This window comes from Camelina sativa, chromosome 8, assembly GCF_030686135.1.
Source record: "Camelina sativa cultivar CO46 ecotype springtype chromosome 8, ASM3068613v1".
NCBI lineage: Eukaryota > Viridiplantae > Streptophyta > Magnoliopsida > Brassicales > Brassicaceae > Camelina > Camelina sativa.
In genome coordinates, this window is record NC_141887.1 from 18,104,921 (window position 1) to 18,124,557 (window position 19,637).

Sequence of the window (19,637 nt, forward strand, 5' to 3'; positions counted from 1 at the left end):
GTACCACCTTGTTTACATCTTTGATTACCATATGGTATGGCTCTCTGATTGCTCTACACTTGTGCTATCTATCATGCTGATGTAGTTCCTCTATCATTTGACTTTGCATTATCTTCCTTTTTTTTTTTATCCTTTTCAATGACTTTCCCGACAGTTTTCAATTGTCTACAAGATGGATTAGGTCATGTTGCGTAGTCAACAAGTTAATAGAGAGGGTATCAGTGGAGATGTACTTTTTTTACGCCTATGGTGAAAAAAAATATTTATTCAAAGCCAAAACGTCCGAGACAAATAAACTCCAAATCAATAATTCAGACCAAAATAAATATACCATTGTATCGTGACAGGCAGATCTTAGTCATCTACGAATCAGAATTTGTATAGTATAAGGACTTCTTTTTCTTCTCTTTCTATCGCTCTTAACAGAGACATAGAAACTTGAGTGACCCGCCGTGATATAATTGAAGAGCGGTTCACATGCATGATCATGACTATTATCACGGGACTTCTCATTCATGGGATCGTAGCATGTGTTTTCTTGCCGCTCTTCTTTTTCCAATGCTTGCCTTGCGCAACCTGCCAGCAAGAGTGGGAATCCACAGACTACGATAGCGTATCCAATGTCTCGCCAACAATTGAAATAGTTTTGTTTACGATGTTCCTTGTAAGTATCTTCATGTTCTGCCTCTTATGTGCATCGTGCACTACGGAGGGTGATGAGGCGGAATGCCACGAAGTATTGCACAGTAGAGCGACTGCTGCGCTTGACAAAAAAGTACTCGAGTCGTTTCCGGCTTTCCTCTATTCAGAGGTTAAAGGGATCAAGATAGGCAATGGTGGGGTTGAATTGTTTGAACTGAATTTTCAGAAAGAAGATTCAGAAAATTGCAGGTTTTGGGACAATGACTTTTCGGCGACTTTCCGGGCAAATGACTGATCGGAATTGTCGGGTTGATAGTGCAATGGAAAGTTGGTAACGAGTACTACAAGATGGTATACTCATACGTCCAAAAAGGAGTTGATTTGAATGAGAAATAAGAGTGTGAAATAAACTACTTTGGGAAATTTGAGTTGATTTTTCACTTATATATATAGTTTCACACTCTTCTAGTTTCAAAAGTGTGTAGATGGGAAGAGGGAAGATTCTCACACGCGAACCGAACCTAACCGGGCTGGGCCAAGCACGCACGCGGAGCGGGCCGAGCACGGACACGGGATGGGCCGGGCTGGGCGTGGACGCGGGCCGTAGGCCCTGGGCTTTTGAGTTTTTTTGGAAAGCTTTAGACCCATTTAATTTTTTGGAAAGACTTGGTGTGAACTCCAAACAAACTTGGGCAGTACTCCGAGAATATTCACTGAATATTTTCTTGAGACCTCCCTCCTTCCACTATATATAGAGGCACAACCTCTCATTATTTTACACATACAAAAACACAAAGCACTCCTTTCTCTGAAGATCTCTCTCCCTCTCCCTTGCTTAGTTCAAGTAAGTTCTTAGTTTAGTAGTTTCGAGAGTATAACATAGATCTGTTCGCTTGAGTTCTATTACGGGTGTGCTACTGTAATAGTTCGTGATCGGTTGTATCCTAGGATTCATAAATCGTGATTGTCCGAAAGCACTTACGGCCGATTTATTGAATTAAGGAAAGAGATATCATATCTTGCCTCCGTGATTTATTTTATGCTTTATATTATGCTGTTGTAATTCGTTTCTAATTTCGTTAATTTAAATATAATTCACATCTTTTATCAATTCGATTTTTGCGTTCCTAACAGTCTTAATTCAATAATTCTGCTTTCTACTTATCGCTTTAAACAGATTGAGAATTTTTCGAATTTTTTATTTTAAAAACGATTTCAAAATCTTCTGAAAAATTGTTTCTGCTTTCATCTTTCGGTGCTTACGCGGAAAGTTTTTGAAGAACGCTTTTACTTTAATTATTTCTTCTCTACTCTCTCTGGTTTCCACGAACGCTCTTAATTGAGTGAGTTTGTGAAACAAGTTTCTGTGAACGCTTGTTAAGCGAGTTTGCAAAACTAATTAAGTGTAATTTAATTACTTGAATTGTTTGATTAATATATTAATCAGATCTGTTTATTGTGAAACAGAAAGATGTCTGGAGACAACACCAACAACGTTGACGGTGCTAGGGTTCCTGCAACCCCTGTTGAAACTCCTGCGGAGTTGGCTTTACGGCTTGCTAAAGAACTTGAAAACACAAAGCTTACCGATTCGGGTATGGAAAACGTGCGCCGAAATCTGTTCGGTAATAGATCAACCCACATGGGGATACCACCTTCGGATTCCCAAGGGATGATGCCAGATAAGTTTGATGGCAAAGTTGGGTTCAAAACGTGGCAAAACAAGATGCGCTACTACTTGGCCAGCATGAACATGGAACGATACCTCACAGAGGATCCACCAACGCTTCCACAAGGTGACACTGACGTGTATGTGGTTCACAGTATGGATAGCTGCGCTCAAGGAGACTATTGTTGCAAAGGTCAGATTCTGAACCGTTTGGTCAACGATCTGTATGACCTTTACAGTATTTACAAGACTTCAAAAGCATTGTGGCAAGCTTTGGAGACCAAGTATAAGACTGATGAGTCTGGGATGCAGAAATTCCCAACTACGAAGTTTCTGAACTTCAAGATGGTGGATTCCAAACCAATAATGGAACAAGTGGAGGCTCTTCAACGCATCTTTCAGGAGATCGAGTTGGAAGGGATGTCGATCTGCAATGTCTGCAAGACAAATTGCTTGATCGAGAAGCTACCACCAGGCTGGTCGAATTTCAAGCATTACCTTAACCTCAAGTGTAAGGCAATGTCTTTTGATGATCTCATCCGTCGGTTGAGAGTTGAGGACAACAATCGTGGAGCTCATTGGGAAGCTCAAAACCAGGGGCATGATGTTCATGTAGCTGAGCATAAGGTCAAGCTGAAAGGCAAGGGTAAAGGGATCTCTATTCCTCATAAACCGTTGAAGGTGTCTCTGGACCAAATTTCAAGAAGAGCAACCTTGAGAGGAAGTTCAAAGGCAAGTGTCATCGTTGTGGTAAGATTGGACACAAGGCTGAAGTGTGCAAAAGCAAAGCCAAAGATCTCAAGTTTCAAGCAAACCTAACTGAAGAAGACATGGTTGCGGTGGTTACGGAATGTAACTTGGTTGATATCTTGAATCTAGTGGAGTGGTTCTATAACACTGGTGCTACCACACATATATGTACTGATAGGACCATGTTCACCACCTACGAGAAGAACAAGTCAAACGAGCAGCTTTTCATGGGCAACACGGCGGTGTCCAAGATTGAAGGTAAGGGCAAAGTGGTTCTGAAGCTAACTTCTGATCGTGAGCTCACCTTGCAGAACGTGAAGCACGTACCTGACATGCGGAAGAATCTCATCTCTCGAACAGTGCTAAGCAAGCATGGTTTTTCCATCAGTTTTGAGGCTGATAAGTTAGTTCTTAAGAAAAATGGGATGTATTTGGGAAAGGGTTTTGTTAAGGGTGGACTGATCAAGATGTCTATAACGATATTCCATCCGAAAATTGTACTTCTGCTTCTGTTGCTGAAATGAAAGAAAACCCTATTGCTTACTTGGTTGAGTCGTTTACTACTTGGCATGAACGTTTAGGACATGTCAATTACAAAACAATGCAAAAAATGCAAAACTTGAATTTGATTCCGAAATTCAAAACTAACCAAGAAAAATGTGAAGTGTGCGTACAGGCCAAACTCACTAAAACTCCCTCACCACGCGTTGAAAGAACAACCGACCCTCTAGGCTTAATTCACACAGACTTATGTGATTTAAAGTATGTGCAAAGTAGAGGCGGTAAGAAATACTTTGTTACCTTCATTGATGATTGCACAAGATATTGCTATATATATCTCTTGCATAGCAAAGATGAAGCACTGGAAAAATTCAAAGAGTTCACCCTCGAAGTAGAAAATCAGCTTCAGAAAACTATAAAGCTAGTTCGAAGTGATAGAGAAGGAGAATATAATGAGCCGTTCAATGCATTTTGCAGAGAAAAAGGCATTATACATCAGACAACAGCTCCCTACTCGCCAGAATCTAACGGAGTAGCCGAACGAAAGAATCGAACTCTGAAAGAGATGATGAATGCGTTGTTACAGGAATTTGGGTTAGCCCAGAACATGTGGGGGGAAGCTTTGCTTACCACAAATTACATCCTCAACAGGATACCGCATAAAGTGACTGGCAAGTCACCATATGAGCTTTTGAAAGGTACAATACCTTCGTACAAATACCTCAAAGTGTGGGGGTGCCTAGCAAAAGTGGTTGTACCACCTCCTAAAAAGGTCACAATTGGGCCAAAGACCGTAGACTGTATCTTCATCGGATATGCACATAACAGTAGTGCATATCGATTTTTGGTTCATGAATCAGATATTCCAGATATCCATGTGAATACAATTATGGAATCGAGAAATGCTTCATTTTTTGAAGACATTTTCCCCTGCAGGAAAACTCAAAAATGGACTCGTGAACAACGAGATGCAGCGACTTTGGAAGCTGGCAATACTTTGAGTACTACTTCTGTAGAAACAGAACTGGAACCTAGAAGGAGCAAACGAGCTCGCAAAAGTAAATCGTTTGGTGATGATTTTCTGATGACGGCATTTCTAGTTGAAAATCTACCAAGAACATACGCAGAAGCTATGTCTACACCTGATGCACCTTATTGGAAGGAAGCAGTCAAAACTGAAATAGACTCTATCATGCAACATCATACTTATGAGATGGCAGATCTACCACAAGGATTTAAGCCTTTGGGGTGTAAATGGATTTTTACGATAAAACGAAAACCCAATGGCGATATTGAGCGGTACAAGGCTAGGCTTGTAGTCCAAGGATTTCGGCAAAAAGAAGGCTTAGATTTATTTGATACCTATTCATCGGTAACAAGGCTATCTTCGATCAGGATGCTCATAGGTATTGCAGCCTTGAGAAATCTTGAAATCCATCAAATGGATGTAAAAACTGATTTTCTCCACGGATTTTTAGAGGAGGAAATCTACATGAAACAACCTGAGGGATTTGTTATTCCAGGACAACAACACAAAGTGTGTAAAATTGTGAAGTCATTATATGGACTCAAACAGGCTCCTAAGCAGTGGCACGAGAAGTTTGACAGTATGATGATGTCTAATAGTTTTCGCATTAATGAAAGTGACAAATGCATATACTACAAAACTACTCCATCAGGGTACATTTTGTTATGCTTATATGTAGATGATATGCTTATCATTGGAAGCAACAAAGATATCATAACTCAAACGAAAAACATGCTCAAAAGAAATTTTGACATGAAGGACTTGGGTTAGCAGATGTAATTTTGGGGATAAAAATCATCAGAACTGATGAGGGCCTTATCTTGTCTCAAACCCACTATGCTGAAAAAGTGCTTGATCGATTCAAGCACTACTCAAATGGGACTGCAAAAACTCCAGAGGATCCTCAAATTCACTTGACCAAAAATTCTGGTGAACCTGTACAATAGGTGGAGTATGCAAGGGTAATTGGCAGTCTAATGTACTTGACAAACTGTAAAGACCGGATTTAGCGCACTCTGTAAATGTACTTAGTCGCTACACAAGTAATCTAGGACATAAGCATTGGATGGCTATAACTAGAGTTTTGGACTATCTACGTTATACCAAAGATCACAGCTTGCACTATGGTAGAGAACCCAGAGTTTTGGAAGGTTACAGTGATGCCAACTGGATCGCAAACTCGAGAAACTCCAAATCCACGAGTGGATACGTTTTTACACTTGGAGGTGCAGCAGTGTCCTGGAAATCTTCCAAACAAACTCTGGCAGCTAAATCAACTATGTAATCTGAATTTATAGCTTTGGAGATAGCTATGTCGGAAGCTGAATCACTTCGTAATTTCTTAGAAGACATCCCAATGTGGGGGAATCATGTGCCTGCAATACGTGTACACTGTGATAGCCAATCGGCTTTGGGGCAGCGCAAGGAATACCCATTACAATGGCAAATCTCGTCACATCAGACGGAGACATAAAACTGTTAGACAACTTTTCTCAACTGGTGTAGTTATGATTGATTACATCCATACGAAAGAAAACCTAGCGGAAAGGTTTGGCGAGAGATCAAGTTATAAAATCATCAAGAGGAATGGGTTTAAAGCCTACGACTTAAGAGGAGGTTTGATGGTAACCCCACCTACTCAGATTGGAGACCCCATGACCTAGGTTCAAAGGGACAACTAAATCAAGCTGAATCTGCTACAAGCACTAAGAGACTTTTGTCTTTTCCCAGTTCCAAAAATGATGTAAAGTGCTTCCTGTATGTTAGAAGTTAAGCATATGCTTTTAATGATTTGAAATGTAGCTTTGTAAAATATTTGAAATAATTACAGGATATTTCTTTAAATACAAGCAGCTATTAAAATCACCTTGTGAGTGTGAAATGGGGCCGTTTCTAGGAGAATATATGAGGCTATACTCTCCAAGTTCACTCATGATTAACCAGGCATGTTCAAGGCCACAATGAACACAATAGAGAACCTCGTTCTACGAGAAAATGAAGCTGTGTTATGCCTGCTGTCTAAGTTTACATACAAATCCGGATGGTTCAAGACATCATGTTCACCATCTGGCCGAGTAAACTCGACAGGAATAACAATGATTCGGTTCAAGGTTTAAAAACACCACCAACTCAGATACAGTTAGTTTTCGCATATACTCTCGAAGGTCTGTCTAGTCTAGCTAGTAGTGTCAGTCTATAGAGTTTGTTATGTCGTCATATGTTTAGAGTTATTTCTATTCATGTGGGGGATTGTTGGAACTGAATTTTCAGAAAGAAGTTTCAGAAAATTGCAGGTTTTGGGACAGTGACTTTCCAGCGACTTTTCGACCAAATGAATGATCGGAATTATCGGGTTGATAGTGCAATGGAAAGCTGGTAACGATTACTACAAGATGGTATACTCACACGTCCAAAACGGAGTTGATTTGAATGAGAAATAAGAGTGTGAAGTAAGCTACTTGGGATGGTTTGGGAAATATCCCACATCGAAAATATGACTGATTTTTCACTCATATATATAATTTCACACTCTTCTAGTTTCAAAAGTGTGTAGATGGAAGAGGGAAGATTCCCACACGCGAACTGAACCAAACCAGGCTGGGCCGAGCACGGACGCGGGACGGGCCGAGCACGGACGTGGGATGGGCCGAGCACGGACGCGGGACGGGCCGGGCTGGGCGTGGACGCGGGCCGTAGGCCCTGGGCTTTTGAGTTTTTTGGAAAGCTTTAGACCCATTTAATTTTTTGGAAAGACTTGGTGTGAACTCCAAGCAAACTTGGGCAATACTCCGAGAATATTCACTGAATATTTTCTTGAGACCTCCCTCCTTCCACTATATATAGAGGCACAACCTTTCATTATTTTACACATACAAAAACACAAAGCACTCCTTTCTCTGAAGATCTCTCTCCCTCTCCCTTGCTTAGTTTAAGTAAGTTCTTAGTTTAGTAGTCTCGAGAGTATAACGTAGATCTGTTCGCTTGAGTTCTATTACGGGTGTGCTACTGTAATAGTTCGTGATCGGTTGTATACTGGGATTCATAAATCGTGATTGTCCGAAAGCACTTACGGCCGATTTATTGAATTAAAGAAAGAGATATCATATCTTGCCTCTGTGATTTATTTTATGCTTTACATTATGTTGTTGTAATTCGTTTCTGATTTCGTAATTTAAATATAATTCGCATCTTTTCTCAATTCGATTTTTGTGCTCCTAACAGAATGTGCTATTTGTCTATACGAGTTCGAAGATGAAGACACGTTACGTTGGATGCCTCCTTGTAGCCACACTTTCCATACTAACTGTTCAATATATATAATTAGAGATGCTCTTCCTTTTCAAATACCGAGAACCAAAAGCAAAAACATTGGCCACTAGAGGAGAGATTACATTCCTAGCTTTTTCATTTGAGAAGTAATAATGTAATCAACTGGGAACTGGAAGAGTCATTGCTAGCTCTGGGCATTCGGGTCCTCGGGTCGGATCCGGGTAGGAACCGATTGGGTCTGATTCTTTTGGTTACACAATTTTTTTATCCATTTATGAACCGATAAGATTTGGTTCAGATATCGGTTCGGTTTCTCTCGGTTCCGGGTCGGTTTGGTTCTTTAATTTTTGGAACCAAATCAGTACCGAAACTTGAATTTTCAAACTTTGGTTCGGGTAAAATGGACCCATTTGTACCCGAATGTAGCAAATTACCCGAAAATGAAAACAAAAACCTGAGACATCAAAGTTTAAAACTTCAAAGTTCAAACTTATTTCCTAACAACAAGAGTTCAGACATCAAACACCGAAGTTCAGACAACAAGAGCAAGACAAACAAAATTCAGTCATCAAACACCAAAGTTAAAACATCAAACTATCAAAGAGACAAAGATCAAACTTGAAACTTAAAACTTGAAACTTGAATGCTACTTGAAACCGTCCTTGGCTTGGCTCCTTGCGAGTTGAATTCATTTCAGGATATCAAACTCTACATAACAAAACAGAAGATACTAAGTTCAGTAATCATTAGTAAGAAATCGAAAGCGTTTCATCAAAGAGACATCAAACTTAAAATTTTATTTGAAATTGGAACTCACTCTACAGTCCTTGCAAGTTGAACTCAGGATCAAACTCTACATAACAAAACAAAAGATCAATTTTTAGAAATAGAAAGTAAAAAGCACATTTGAGTTAAAAGAGTTTAATAGAAGATATTATTAACTCGCATGAGATCATCTTGCAACTCCACATCCGCAGGAATTTGTTGGATTTTTATCACTCCCTTTTCAGTGACATGAATCTCACATTTCATCCATTGCTTTGTGCACATCAAGACTTCAATCATATAGTGGGTTAAGCAGCTTCTTTGTGGGTTTAATATCCTCCCACTAGTGCTAAATGCAGATTCCGATGCTACTGAAGACACTTGCATTGCAAGTATGTCTCTAGCAATAAGTGATAGAAGCGGAAACTTTGGGCTATTGATCCTCCACCAAGATAACACATCATACTCAGCACCATTTAGAAGGGTCGGATTCTCCACATTTTCTTTCAAATACAAATCCAGCTCATTTGATGAATCTTGAATTCCTAGTTCTTTAACCACCTCTTTGTAGATACTCTTCATGCTTTCATAACCAACGGTTCTCTCACAATAATCACTTCCAACTTGCTCTTGAGACTGAGAAGTTGCTCTTTGGGACTGACTAGATGTCTCCGATTCACCACTGCCACTTCTATTGACTAGAACACTATACTCTGCAAACATATCCTTAAGGATTTGCAAGACTGAATCATGAAGATGAGTAGCCTCAACACTATTCTTACCATAAAGTGTGTCAAAACAAAGCTAAGCAAACTCCATCTTCTTTCTTGGGTCGAATATACTTGTTACTATCAACAACTTATTCATTTTAACCTTCTCTCCAAAAGGATCCTAATACTTCTCTAATTTCTCTAACATAACCAATGCTTTCCATCTCAAATTTGCATCAGGACCAGTACTTGCAGTTAGAGCAGTAATGTTTTTTAGGATGGTAACTATCTCATTGTATATCTTGTGGGAGCACACAGAAGTTGAAGCTGATAGTACTAGTGTAGACTTGTAAAAGATGACAAGAAACTGAACCAACCTCTCAACTGCATCGAAATCCTTCTTGACTGCTGGTCCAACCCTTTTTGTCCCATCTACTTTTTCCTCAAAGTAGTCATTATAGACTTTGTCTTCAGCCTCCATCTTTTCAAATGCCACCCTAAACCTCAAAGCTTGTTCTAACATGAGGTAAGTGGAGTTCCATCTGGTCTTGACATCTAAAGGTAGGCTTCCACGTTTAACTTTTGCTGTTTCCACTCGAAGATCAAATGCTTTCAATCTGTCTGTTGTAGCTCTCAGAAAATTAATTCCATTCCTGATGGCAGCCACACTGTCATCTACCTCTTGCAGACCTTCCTTAACAATCAAGTTCAATATGTGAGTGGCACACCTTAGATGCAAATAATCACCTTTAAGAATAAATGCATCATTCCCATTAAGCTGTGTAAATGCTTCCTTTAATCTCCTTATTGCTGAACTGTTAGCAGTGGCATTGTCTACTGTGATGCAAAAGACTTTCTTGATGTCCCACTCTTCCATACAATCCATAAGAACCTTGGAGATTGTTGAACCTTCCATACAATCCATAAGAACATTCTTGAAACCAATGATCAGCTTCTTTAACTTCCACCAAGCATCAATATAATGAGCAGTAATGACTATATAACTATTTCCAGGATATGGAGCCACCCAAATATCGGTTGTCTGTTTATTCTCCCCAAGCACCTTCTTCATAGCTGCTTTCCTCTTAACAAACATCTCCACAACATCTCTTGTTGTTGTTCTAGGAGAGTGCGGCTTATACAACTGAACTTTGGCACAAAAGTGTCTCCAAGCTAAGCACTCTATGAAAGATAATGGCAGCTCAGCTAAAACCAACAACTCATTAGAAGCTTCCCGAAACACAGATTCAGACACTTTACTCAATCTAAGATCACCATTAACACCATCGGGACTAAACACATTCTGACTCTTTTCTGTATGAGCAGCTTGCCATACCTTGTATACCTTGCATGCAGTTAGTAGATGCTTAGATAAATTGGAGGTACTGGACTTGCTTGGACATTTCAGTTGTTTCCTACAATAATGACAATTGCATAAGTCATTATTGCCCTTCTGTTTAGTGAAATGTTCCCAAACCCACGATGTCACTGCTTTCTTCCTTGTGTTAGAACCATCCTCAATACCTCCTTCACCATGTTTCCTCTTGTTGTTAGCTCCAAGACCAAAAGTAGGTGAATCAACATCATCGCCTCTTTCACCATCATCTTCATCACTCAATGGAAACTGATCATTTGGTGAAGGATGATCAGAAGACGCCATCTGCAGCATTAAGAAAAAATATTTAGCCATTGAACAGGACAACTTACAAACAAGACCAAAACATTGAACATTACAATTTACACCAACGAAATAGTAAAAATCAGATTAAATCTTACAAACCATACATCACAAACAGTCAGACAGTAAGTAGTAACCTAGACTAAAGCTTAAACAGTCACAAACAGTCACAAAACCTTACAAACCATACATCACAAACAGTCATTACAAATCTTATTTTTTCAACCTTAGCTTAAACAGAGAAGGCAAATCTTTTTTCAACCTTAGCACAAACCAGACAAGAACATTGAACATCAGAGACAGTAACCTAGACTAGAGGCTAGAGCTTACAAATCTTTTTTTTTCAACCTTGAACAGCAAAGGCAAAGCTTACAAATCTAAATTTAAGATTAACAAAATACCCGAAGAAGTGATAAATGATAACAATAGTTAAACAAATAATCGATTAAGTGGGCTATAGAAAGAGAGAAATGAAACAGATCGAAAACATACCTCTGAATATTGGTTTCTCGACAACGCAGACGGCGGTGACGAAGAGAGATTATTTAGGGATTCCAGTTTTCTGTATTAGGGTAGACATGGGTACACTGGTATATAAGAGATTACAAAGATGTACGTAGTCGTACGAGAACAAGGCTGAATCGAGAAAGACAAAAATCCAAAGCAGTTGCGGGCTGTCAAAAGTGATGATTCATCATAAGTGAAGGTTTGGGAAGAACTAAAGATAGAGTTTCGGGTTCTCGGGTATCCATTCGGTTCTCTGGTGATAACCGGAACCGACCTGATCCGATACTCACGGATATAGAAAATAATTATCTATCGGTTATTTTGGTGATAACCGAATCCGAACCGAATTGGTTATTTTGGGTCGGTTCCGGTTCGGGTAAATGGATACAGTGTTTTTTGCCCAAGGCTAGTCATTGCACTGGTTTTAAATTTTTAATGCTAAACAGGGTAGCGCGTGGAATTTACCTAGAAGTTCTAGGCTAGAACCTATAAAAAGAAGACTCAAATGCCACTTTTCTCTCTGGTCTATGTCTTCTCATTAAAATTTACAAAGTGAAAAGATATGTTAAAATTTGCATCATGTGATATATAAAGTTTAAAATAAATGAGGGAATAATTGTATCACGTTCATAGCATTTTACTGCATCAATTACCTTATTCAGCGATACAGAGATCGAGCAACCGCAGTTAGAATGCGTTTGGTACCACCTTGTTTACATTTTTTATACCATATGGCTCTCTTATTGCTCCACCTGTGCTATCTATCAGGCTGTTGTAGTCCCTCTATCATTTGACTTTGCATTATCTTCCTTTTTTAATCTTTTTCAAAATGACTTTCCCGACAGTTTTCAATTGTGAAGTAGGATTAGATCTTGTTGCGTAGTCAACAAGTTAATAGGGAAGGCATCAGTGAAAATTCACTTGTTCTACGCCTACGGTGAACAAAAAGACTTGTTCAAAGCCAAAAAGTCAGAGATAATAGCCAAATCAAGAATTTGGACCAAAACAAATCTACCATTATGTATTGTGACAGGCAGATCTTAGTGATCTACAAATCAGAATTTGTATAACATAAGGACTTCTTTTTCTTCTCTTTCTATCGCTCTTAAACGGAAACATAGAAACTTAAGTGATCCGCCGTGATATTTTTGAAGAGCCGTTCACATCATGAGACTTCTCATTCATGGGACCGTAGCATGTCTTCTATTGTTTTTCCAATGCTTGCCTTGCGTAACCTGCCAGCAAAACTGGGAATACGCAGACTACAATAAAGTACGCAATGTCTCGCCGGGATCAATAATTGGAACAATTTTGTTTACGTTGTTCCTTGTAATTATGTTCTTTTTCTTCGTCATATATGGAACCTGCTTTACGGACGGTGAGGCGGGAGGCCATGAAGTATTGCACAGTATAGCTACGGTTGCTGCGCTTGACAAAGAAGTAATCGAGTCTTTTCCTACTTTCCTTTATTCAGAGGTTAAAGGGCTCAAGATAGGCAATGGTGGGGTTGAATGTGCTATTTGTCTATACGAGTTCGAAGATGAAGACACGTTACGTTGGATGCCTCCTTGTAGCCACACTTTCCATGGTAATTGCATCGACGTGTGGCTCTCTTCTCGGTCCACATGTCCGGTATGTCGTGCAAATCTGTCTCTAAAACCTGGCGAGAGCTTTCCATATCCGTGCATGGATCTTGAAACGGGGAATACACGAAGAAACGTTCAAGAATCGCATGATGACATAAGTTTGGTAGATAATATTGTGACATGGAACAACGATGCAAATTATAGAGCAACTCGATCAAGATCTACAGGGTCATTGTCGAGCTGGCGTATGGCTAAAATATTCTACCCTAGATCTCATTCGACCGGACGTTCATTGGTTCAACTAGGTAAGAATCTAGATCAATTCACACTGCAGTTACCAGAGGAGGTGCAAAGAAAAATGGTTAGCTTGAATCTGGTAAGGAGAAGCCATATGGCTTTACCTCGAGCCATGAGTTCGAGACAGGACTACAGGGACGGGTGTGTTGGGAGCGAAATAAGCGGTTTCTTTCAAGGACAACAAAAACTTAAGCGTGACATATCTAAGTCTCTCTCTTTCACTTTTCAAGCATCTTCTGTTCGGTCCACAATTGGCAGGGACGATCTAGTGCTAGATACTTCCCAAGTAAACGAGAAAGATTTGGGTGAACAGTCGTTCCAACGCCTCGTGCCAGAGAAGGTTTAATCTGTGTAGACAATAGACATGTGTCCTATCTGTGTGCTGATGTAGTTCCAAATCGAGTTAGCCTTTGACTTTTCATTGTCTGTTCCATGCTTTACCTTTGTGAATAAAATAATATTTTTGTTTTAGTCTTCTTGTTGCAGTTGTCTACAAGTAGGATTAGTTCAAAACTGTCAGATACAGTCTTGTTGCGTAGTCAACAAGTTAATAGAGAGGGCATGACTCTTGAGTGGAACTTGTACTTGTTTTACGTCTACGAAGAACATAAAGACTTTCTTAAAGTCAAAAGGTTGGAGGAAAAAGCCAAACCAATCATTCGGACCAAAACAAATCTAACATTTTAATTAGGAATACAATATTTGTTGTCGTGAAGGGCATATCTTATTGATCTACAAGTCAGATTTGTATTGCATAATGAACGACGACTTCTTCTATATCTCTCTGTAGGGAGACATGGAGCTCAAGTGATCCACCATGATATTAATAGAAGAGTTCTTCACATCATGACTATCTATACAAGAGATCTAAGCCATCGGATTGTACTATATGTTTTATTGCTGCTCTTCTCTTTCCAATTTCTTGCTTGCGTAACTTGCGAGGAAGAGTTGGAATCAGTAGATCCCAATGGAAAAAAAGTCACGGCCGAATCTGTAATTGGGATCGTTTTGCTAGCGATGTTCCTACTAGCTTTGGTTGTTTGTTGCTTGCACTACGGATTTTTTAGTGCAGAGATTGAGGCGGGAGGCCATGAAGTATTGCACAGTACAGTGAGGCGTGGGCTTGACAAGGATGTCATTGAGACCTTTCCGGCTTTCCTCTATTCACATGTTAAAGGGCTCAAGATAGGCAAAGGCGGAGTTGAATGTGCAATTTGTCTAAGCGAGTTTGAGGACGAAGAGTTGCTACGTTGGATGCCTCCTTGTAGCCACACTTTCCACACTAACTGCATCGACATGTGGCTCTCTTCTCGATCCACATGTCCGGTATGTCGTGCAAATTTGTCTATAAAACCTGGCGAGAGCTTTCCATATCTGAGCACTGATCTTGAAATGGGAAGTGCAGAGAGAGGCGTTCGGGAATCCCCCAGTGAGATAAGCTTGACAGGTAATAGCGTGACATGGAACAACAATGCAAACTGTAGAACACCTCGGTCGAGATCTACGGGGTTATCGTCGAGCTGGCGTAAGGCTGATATATTCTTCCCTCGATCTCATTCGACCGGACATTCATTGGTTCAGCTAGGTGAGAATCTAGATCGATTCACATTACAGTTACCAGATGAGATGCAAAGACAACTGGTCAGCCTGAATCTCATGAAGAGAAGCCACATAGCATTACCACAAGCCAGGAGTTCGAGACAGGGCTACAGGAGCGGAAGCGTTGGAAATGAGAGAAGCGGCTTCTCTCAAGGACGGCAAACACTCAGGTGAGCCATATCTACGTCTCTCTCTTTCTCTTTTCAAGCTGCTCCCATTCGGTCCACGCTTGGCAGAGACAATCTAATGCACGAGACTACCCAAGCTAATGACAAACATTTTGGTGAAAGGTCATTCCAACGCCTCATACCATAGAAATTCTAATCTATTTACATTCTTCCCCTTCAATCAATGAGGATGGATAAGTCACAGAGAAAGCTCGAATTTGATTATTATGGTTTCGGTCATCATGTGTGCCACAGTTTGGTTTAACCATAAATTGGTTCTTGTTTTCATTCGAAGTCTAGAAGCATAGTTAGAGCAAATGGAAGCCTACTCATATCAAAAGTTCCATCTGCGATCAGCAGTTGCGGCTAGCATCGTTCGAATATCTTGTACAGCTTTTCAAGGGATGCTACCTGAAAAAGAGTAAAAAAACTGTAATTAATGTCTGTGAGCTTTGATTTTCCAGAGAAAAGTTTTTACTTAATGTAAATGTAAAGCTCCATCTAGTAATGAGAGAAACAATAACCTTGACAAAAGTTCCATTTGAAGCCATGGCGGCTGGTGGCTTCAAGAACAATCTCATAGACGGAAACAACACGTGTTGGATAGACCATTCACGTTGTGCCCATGCGTTTTCAGCATCTGAAAAAAGGTCTTGATCAATATTTTCTTCCATCTCAACGTTACCCCCTGAAACAGTACAATGTTTAGATGCTCTCATCCCTTTCATTTGCAGTTAACCAAAAGCGAAAACATTGGTCACTTGAGAAAGTTGCATACCTAAATCTGTATTATCTTGAGAGCTCTCACTTCTCTTAGTATAGAACTGAATACCGTCACCCGATGGGTTTGGCAAAAGAGGAGGATGCATCGCGTAAAAGTTCCCAATAGCTGCAGAAACTCCTTGAAAGCAAGTCTTCTCATCTTCCCACTCAACCTAAACAGTACGTTACCGTTTACATTAGAAACCACTGTTCCTCTGATCAGTGGCATTTCAGTAGGAGCAAAATTGCAGATATTTAATAATACAAATAGTATTATCGGAACTCACATCATTTCCCAAGCACAGTAAAAATTCGGGAACTCGGTCCATGTCAGGTGTATACTGGTCGAGTATGACAGGAAGCCTTGACAAATTTCCATTGGAGTCAATGTTAATGCTGAAATACTCATCTAACATTTCCGTTTTTTCCTTCAGAAGATCTGTATTCATCTACATATTAAAATGAAATGAGTTAACGAAATCCATACGCAACATTACCACAACAGGAACTTGTTACTGTTGACGATACAAGCTGAACCAAAGGAATAGTTGGTACAAAACCAGTAGCAGAAATACGATACAGAAAGCAGAACTTACTTCAGCGATTCTTTCTTTCAGATCGTCATTGTTCTCACTTCCTAGATCTAGATCCTCCTCTTTCAGAGCCAATAATATTAACTCCGACAAAGGGGCTGGATCGCTAAGCTGTATAGCATTAAAATGAGCAAAACGACGAAGAGTTTGCTGATACATGAGCTCTTTGCTGCAAATCCAAAAAGGATGGTATATACAAGAATGAGGTCTTTTTGTAACATACAGCTAAAACCCGTTCCCATATTAATACAGTAGACTATTCCCCCAAAACATTAGATCTCAAGAACAATACCTGAGGTTCACCACATTTGCTAGATATAGATGGGTGTTATACTGAACTAAAGCAAAAACATCATCTGCCATTCCAACATATGTGCAATTCCTAACAGTCTCCAGCAGACCTAGCAAACAATAATTTCAACATAAGCTGTTACAAAGATTGGTTTACACTTATGTTCAGAAGAATATTTATGCAGAGAAAGTTACCTGGATGGCAGCAGCTGTCAACTCCAGCAATGAGTTCCTGGACACTAGAAAGATCTGCAGTTTCCTTTGGGTTTCTTCTTTGCCTTACAGAAGACCTGCATGTCCAGTAACAACATCAAGTGATAAAATAATACGCTTAGAACATTTAACCAATAAAAGAATATCTTGCCAAAGCAACAGCAAACATTTTCAAGGAAATCATAGGAGTGCAAAAATTTGGTAAATAGAACGAGAATTTTGAAGAGTGATGAAACGGGAACGATTTGTTACTGACTACATATCTTGTATCAGGTAAGGTCTTACCTTACTACACTCAAACTAGAAACCTTGTCAGGGAGATTATGGGATTTGGGTTGCAAAAAAGCATGTAACCGTCCAGCTGGATCTGATGAATCCGTTCTCACCATTTTATTTACAGGAACTTTCTGTGTTTTTTGTCCTAGTAAATGAGAAGAGCACCATGTTTTATATGAAGTGGAAAACGAAAAAAGAGCATGCAACGGGAAAGGCTTTAGGTTATATAAGGCATTCAAACTAGCCAAATGATAAATACCAGAAAGCAACGGAGAAACTGGAGGATCACTTCTCGAGGATGTTAACGTAGATTGAATGTATTCCACTTTCTGTAGCATGAAAATAGAAATGAATCTTATGATTAATAAACAAATGTTTTTAACCTCCAATGAAACGTTTTGCTTCAGGTTATTTTTCAAGCATACCTGCTCTTGAAAAGTCCTAGTATCATTTGCACTTCTCAGTTTTAATTCAACCTCTGACTGAATCATCTCGATAATGATTTCCTGGTTAAGAAGGCTAACCTGCAGGGAAGACCAAAACATCTATTATTTGATGTATATAAGGAATTTCTTTTTCAAGCAAGTTAAGCAACAAGTACACAATCTTCTGTCGTAATAGTTGAACCCATATACATGAATTTGGAACTAAGCCTCAAAACTAGCATATAAGGAGGAAAGCAATAACCTCTTTCTTTGTTGGATGAATATTGATATCAACATGTTCTCGTGGCAAATTAATTGACATGTAGACAAAAGGTTTCGATGCTTTTGGCAACGTTGCAGCATAAACAATCTCAATGGCTCTTTTTAAGGCAGAGCATTCCACCAATCTATCTGTTGTAATCAATAAAATTAAAGGTCAGATAGGCTTATCTAATGAGAAATCAGTTATAACTTTTCATTCCTACTAAGGAAAGAAAATCCTCACCATTAATGAAAAGCACCAGTATGGTCTTCTTAGCAACATAGTTTGAATTGGATATGAAACCTTCCATATCAAAAGTACAACCAGAGGGGTCAGAAGAGGAGACTTCTACTTTCATCAAGTTCTTTGCAACTGATACCCCATAAACGGACCTAACTGAATCAAGCCATGAAGGCGACACAACTGAGTGAACATCCGCCTTGACAGCTCCATGCTGGTGAGAAATCATCATAAAGGAACTAAATCATTCGCTTCACATTTCCAAAATACCGCTTCCCCAAGAGGTAAAATAGTCTATATAGTAAGTATACCAACCTTTCGACAAGAAAAGCTTACATTATTGTGATGGATGGCCATACGACTCAGCAAGTCTACTATTTTCCCATAATCATCAGCAGAATTTTGAAGTGTCTTCCTTCTAGCAATCATATTGTAAAACAAATTCTCCACCTAGAAAGTTACTCCCAAATTCACTTATCTCGCTCTTTGCTCAACCAATTTGATGCCAATATTTTCACAATTAAGTAATGAAAATTGAACTGATAACTAACCAATATCTGAGTTCCTTTGACAGCAGCACACGGCTTTGGTTCATGCTCCATGACACCATCTCTTTACGACACTCTGAACAAAAAAATTAGCAGACACAATATAACAACACTGTCTCTTCACAAATTTAGTAGAACAAAAAACATAACTTAATCAAATCACTGTCACGAAACCTGTAACCATGAATCTGGCCTTTAGTAATTGTAGTTACAGTAACATGAGCAACATAAGTCATACTAGCCAACGCCTCTCCTCTAAATCCCATTGAGCTGAGTGAGAACAAATCCTCATACTTAGTTAGCTTCGATGTCGTATGTCTCTCGCATAGTATCGGCAAATCTTCACGCTAAACAACAAGAACACAAACGAATCATTTCTCACCAGAACTGACACAAAAAATTCCCAATTTCGAAAACCAAAAATGAGAGTGTGTAGAGAATCGTACTCTAATACCGTGACCGTCGTCTGAGACTTGAATTAGTTTCAAGCCACCGTCCTTAACAACGACGCTTATGGAAGTGGAATCGGCGTCGAGGCTGTTCTCAACGAGCTCCTTCACCGCTGAAACAGGACGCTGGATTACTTCACCAGCTGCAATACGGTTGACCACGGACTCTTCTAGGCGTTGAATCTTCGGCGGTTCTCTCGGTGCAATCGCCGCCGCCGGAGAAGCTTCCTCCTCCATCTCCACCGTAAGAGACGAACCGTCGTCGATCATCTCCTCCGCAGAAAATAAAAACCTCAGCGCCAGATACAAATTGGGCTCGCTTTAGGTCTGCACATGGGCCTTTGGCCCAATTAAAAAATCCTATAAACTGAACGACGCCGTTTCTTGCCCTCATCCCTCCTAGTCTTGAA

At 39.7% G+C, this 19,637-nt stretch overlaps 2 protein-coding genes and 2 pseudogenes across 4 annotated transcripts; 2 read left to right on the top strand and 2 right to left on the bottom strand.

The window, feature by feature from the left end:
- Positions 1–487: 487 nt before the first annotated feature.
- LOC147940119 (putative RING-H2 finger protein ATL37) lies at positions 488–13,748 on the top strand. The gene is made up of 2 exons (XM_087460384.1): positions 488–621; positions 12,806–13,748. Exons 1-2 carry the CDS (start codon positions 488–490, stop codon positions 13,746–13,748), a joined length of 1,077 nt encoding a protein of 358 aa, XP_087316510.1.
- A 381-nt stretch (positions 13,749–14,129) lies between these two features.
- Positions 14,130–15,656, top strand: LOC147940120 (putative RING-H2 finger protein ATL37 pseudogene; annotated as a pseudogene). Its single transcript, XR_015564309.1, has one exon. The product of XR_015564309.1 is annotated as a putative RING-H2 finger protein ATL37 pseudogene (transcript).
- On the bottom strand, positions 15,280–19,558 carry LOC104707227 (DNA mismatch repair protein MLH1). 2 transcript variants are annotated; one of them, XM_087462709.1, is made up of 16 exons: positions 19,225–19,558; positions 18,953–19,125; positions 18,782–18,854; positions 18,567–18,680; positions 18,234–18,444; positions 17,991–18,139; positions 17,729–17,827; positions 17,563–17,632; positions 17,313–17,448; positions 17,010–17,104; positions 16,816–16,924; positions 16,527–16,692; positions 16,218–16,379; positions 15,947–16,103; positions 15,693–15,856; positions 15,280–15,579 (listed from the first exon to the last, which is right to left on the bottom strand). In XM_087462709.1, the coding sequence occupies exons 3-16, from the start codon at positions 18,830–18,832 to the stop codon at positions 15,535–15,537; spliced, it is 1,728 nt and encodes a 575-aa protein (XP_087318835.1). In that variant the 5' UTR covers positions 18,833–18,854; positions 18,953–19,125; positions 19,225–19,558; the 3' UTR covers positions 15,280–15,534. The 2 variants fall into 2 exon arrangements, with proteins under 2 accessions (XP_087318835.1, XP_087318834.1); XM_087462708.1 differs by having other exon boundaries at positions 18,546–18,680; positions 19,225–19,550.
- Positions 18,845–19,497, bottom strand: LOC147940121 (DNA mismatch repair protein MLH1 pseudogene; annotated as a pseudogene).
- Positions 19,559–19,637: the final 79 nt, after the last annotated feature.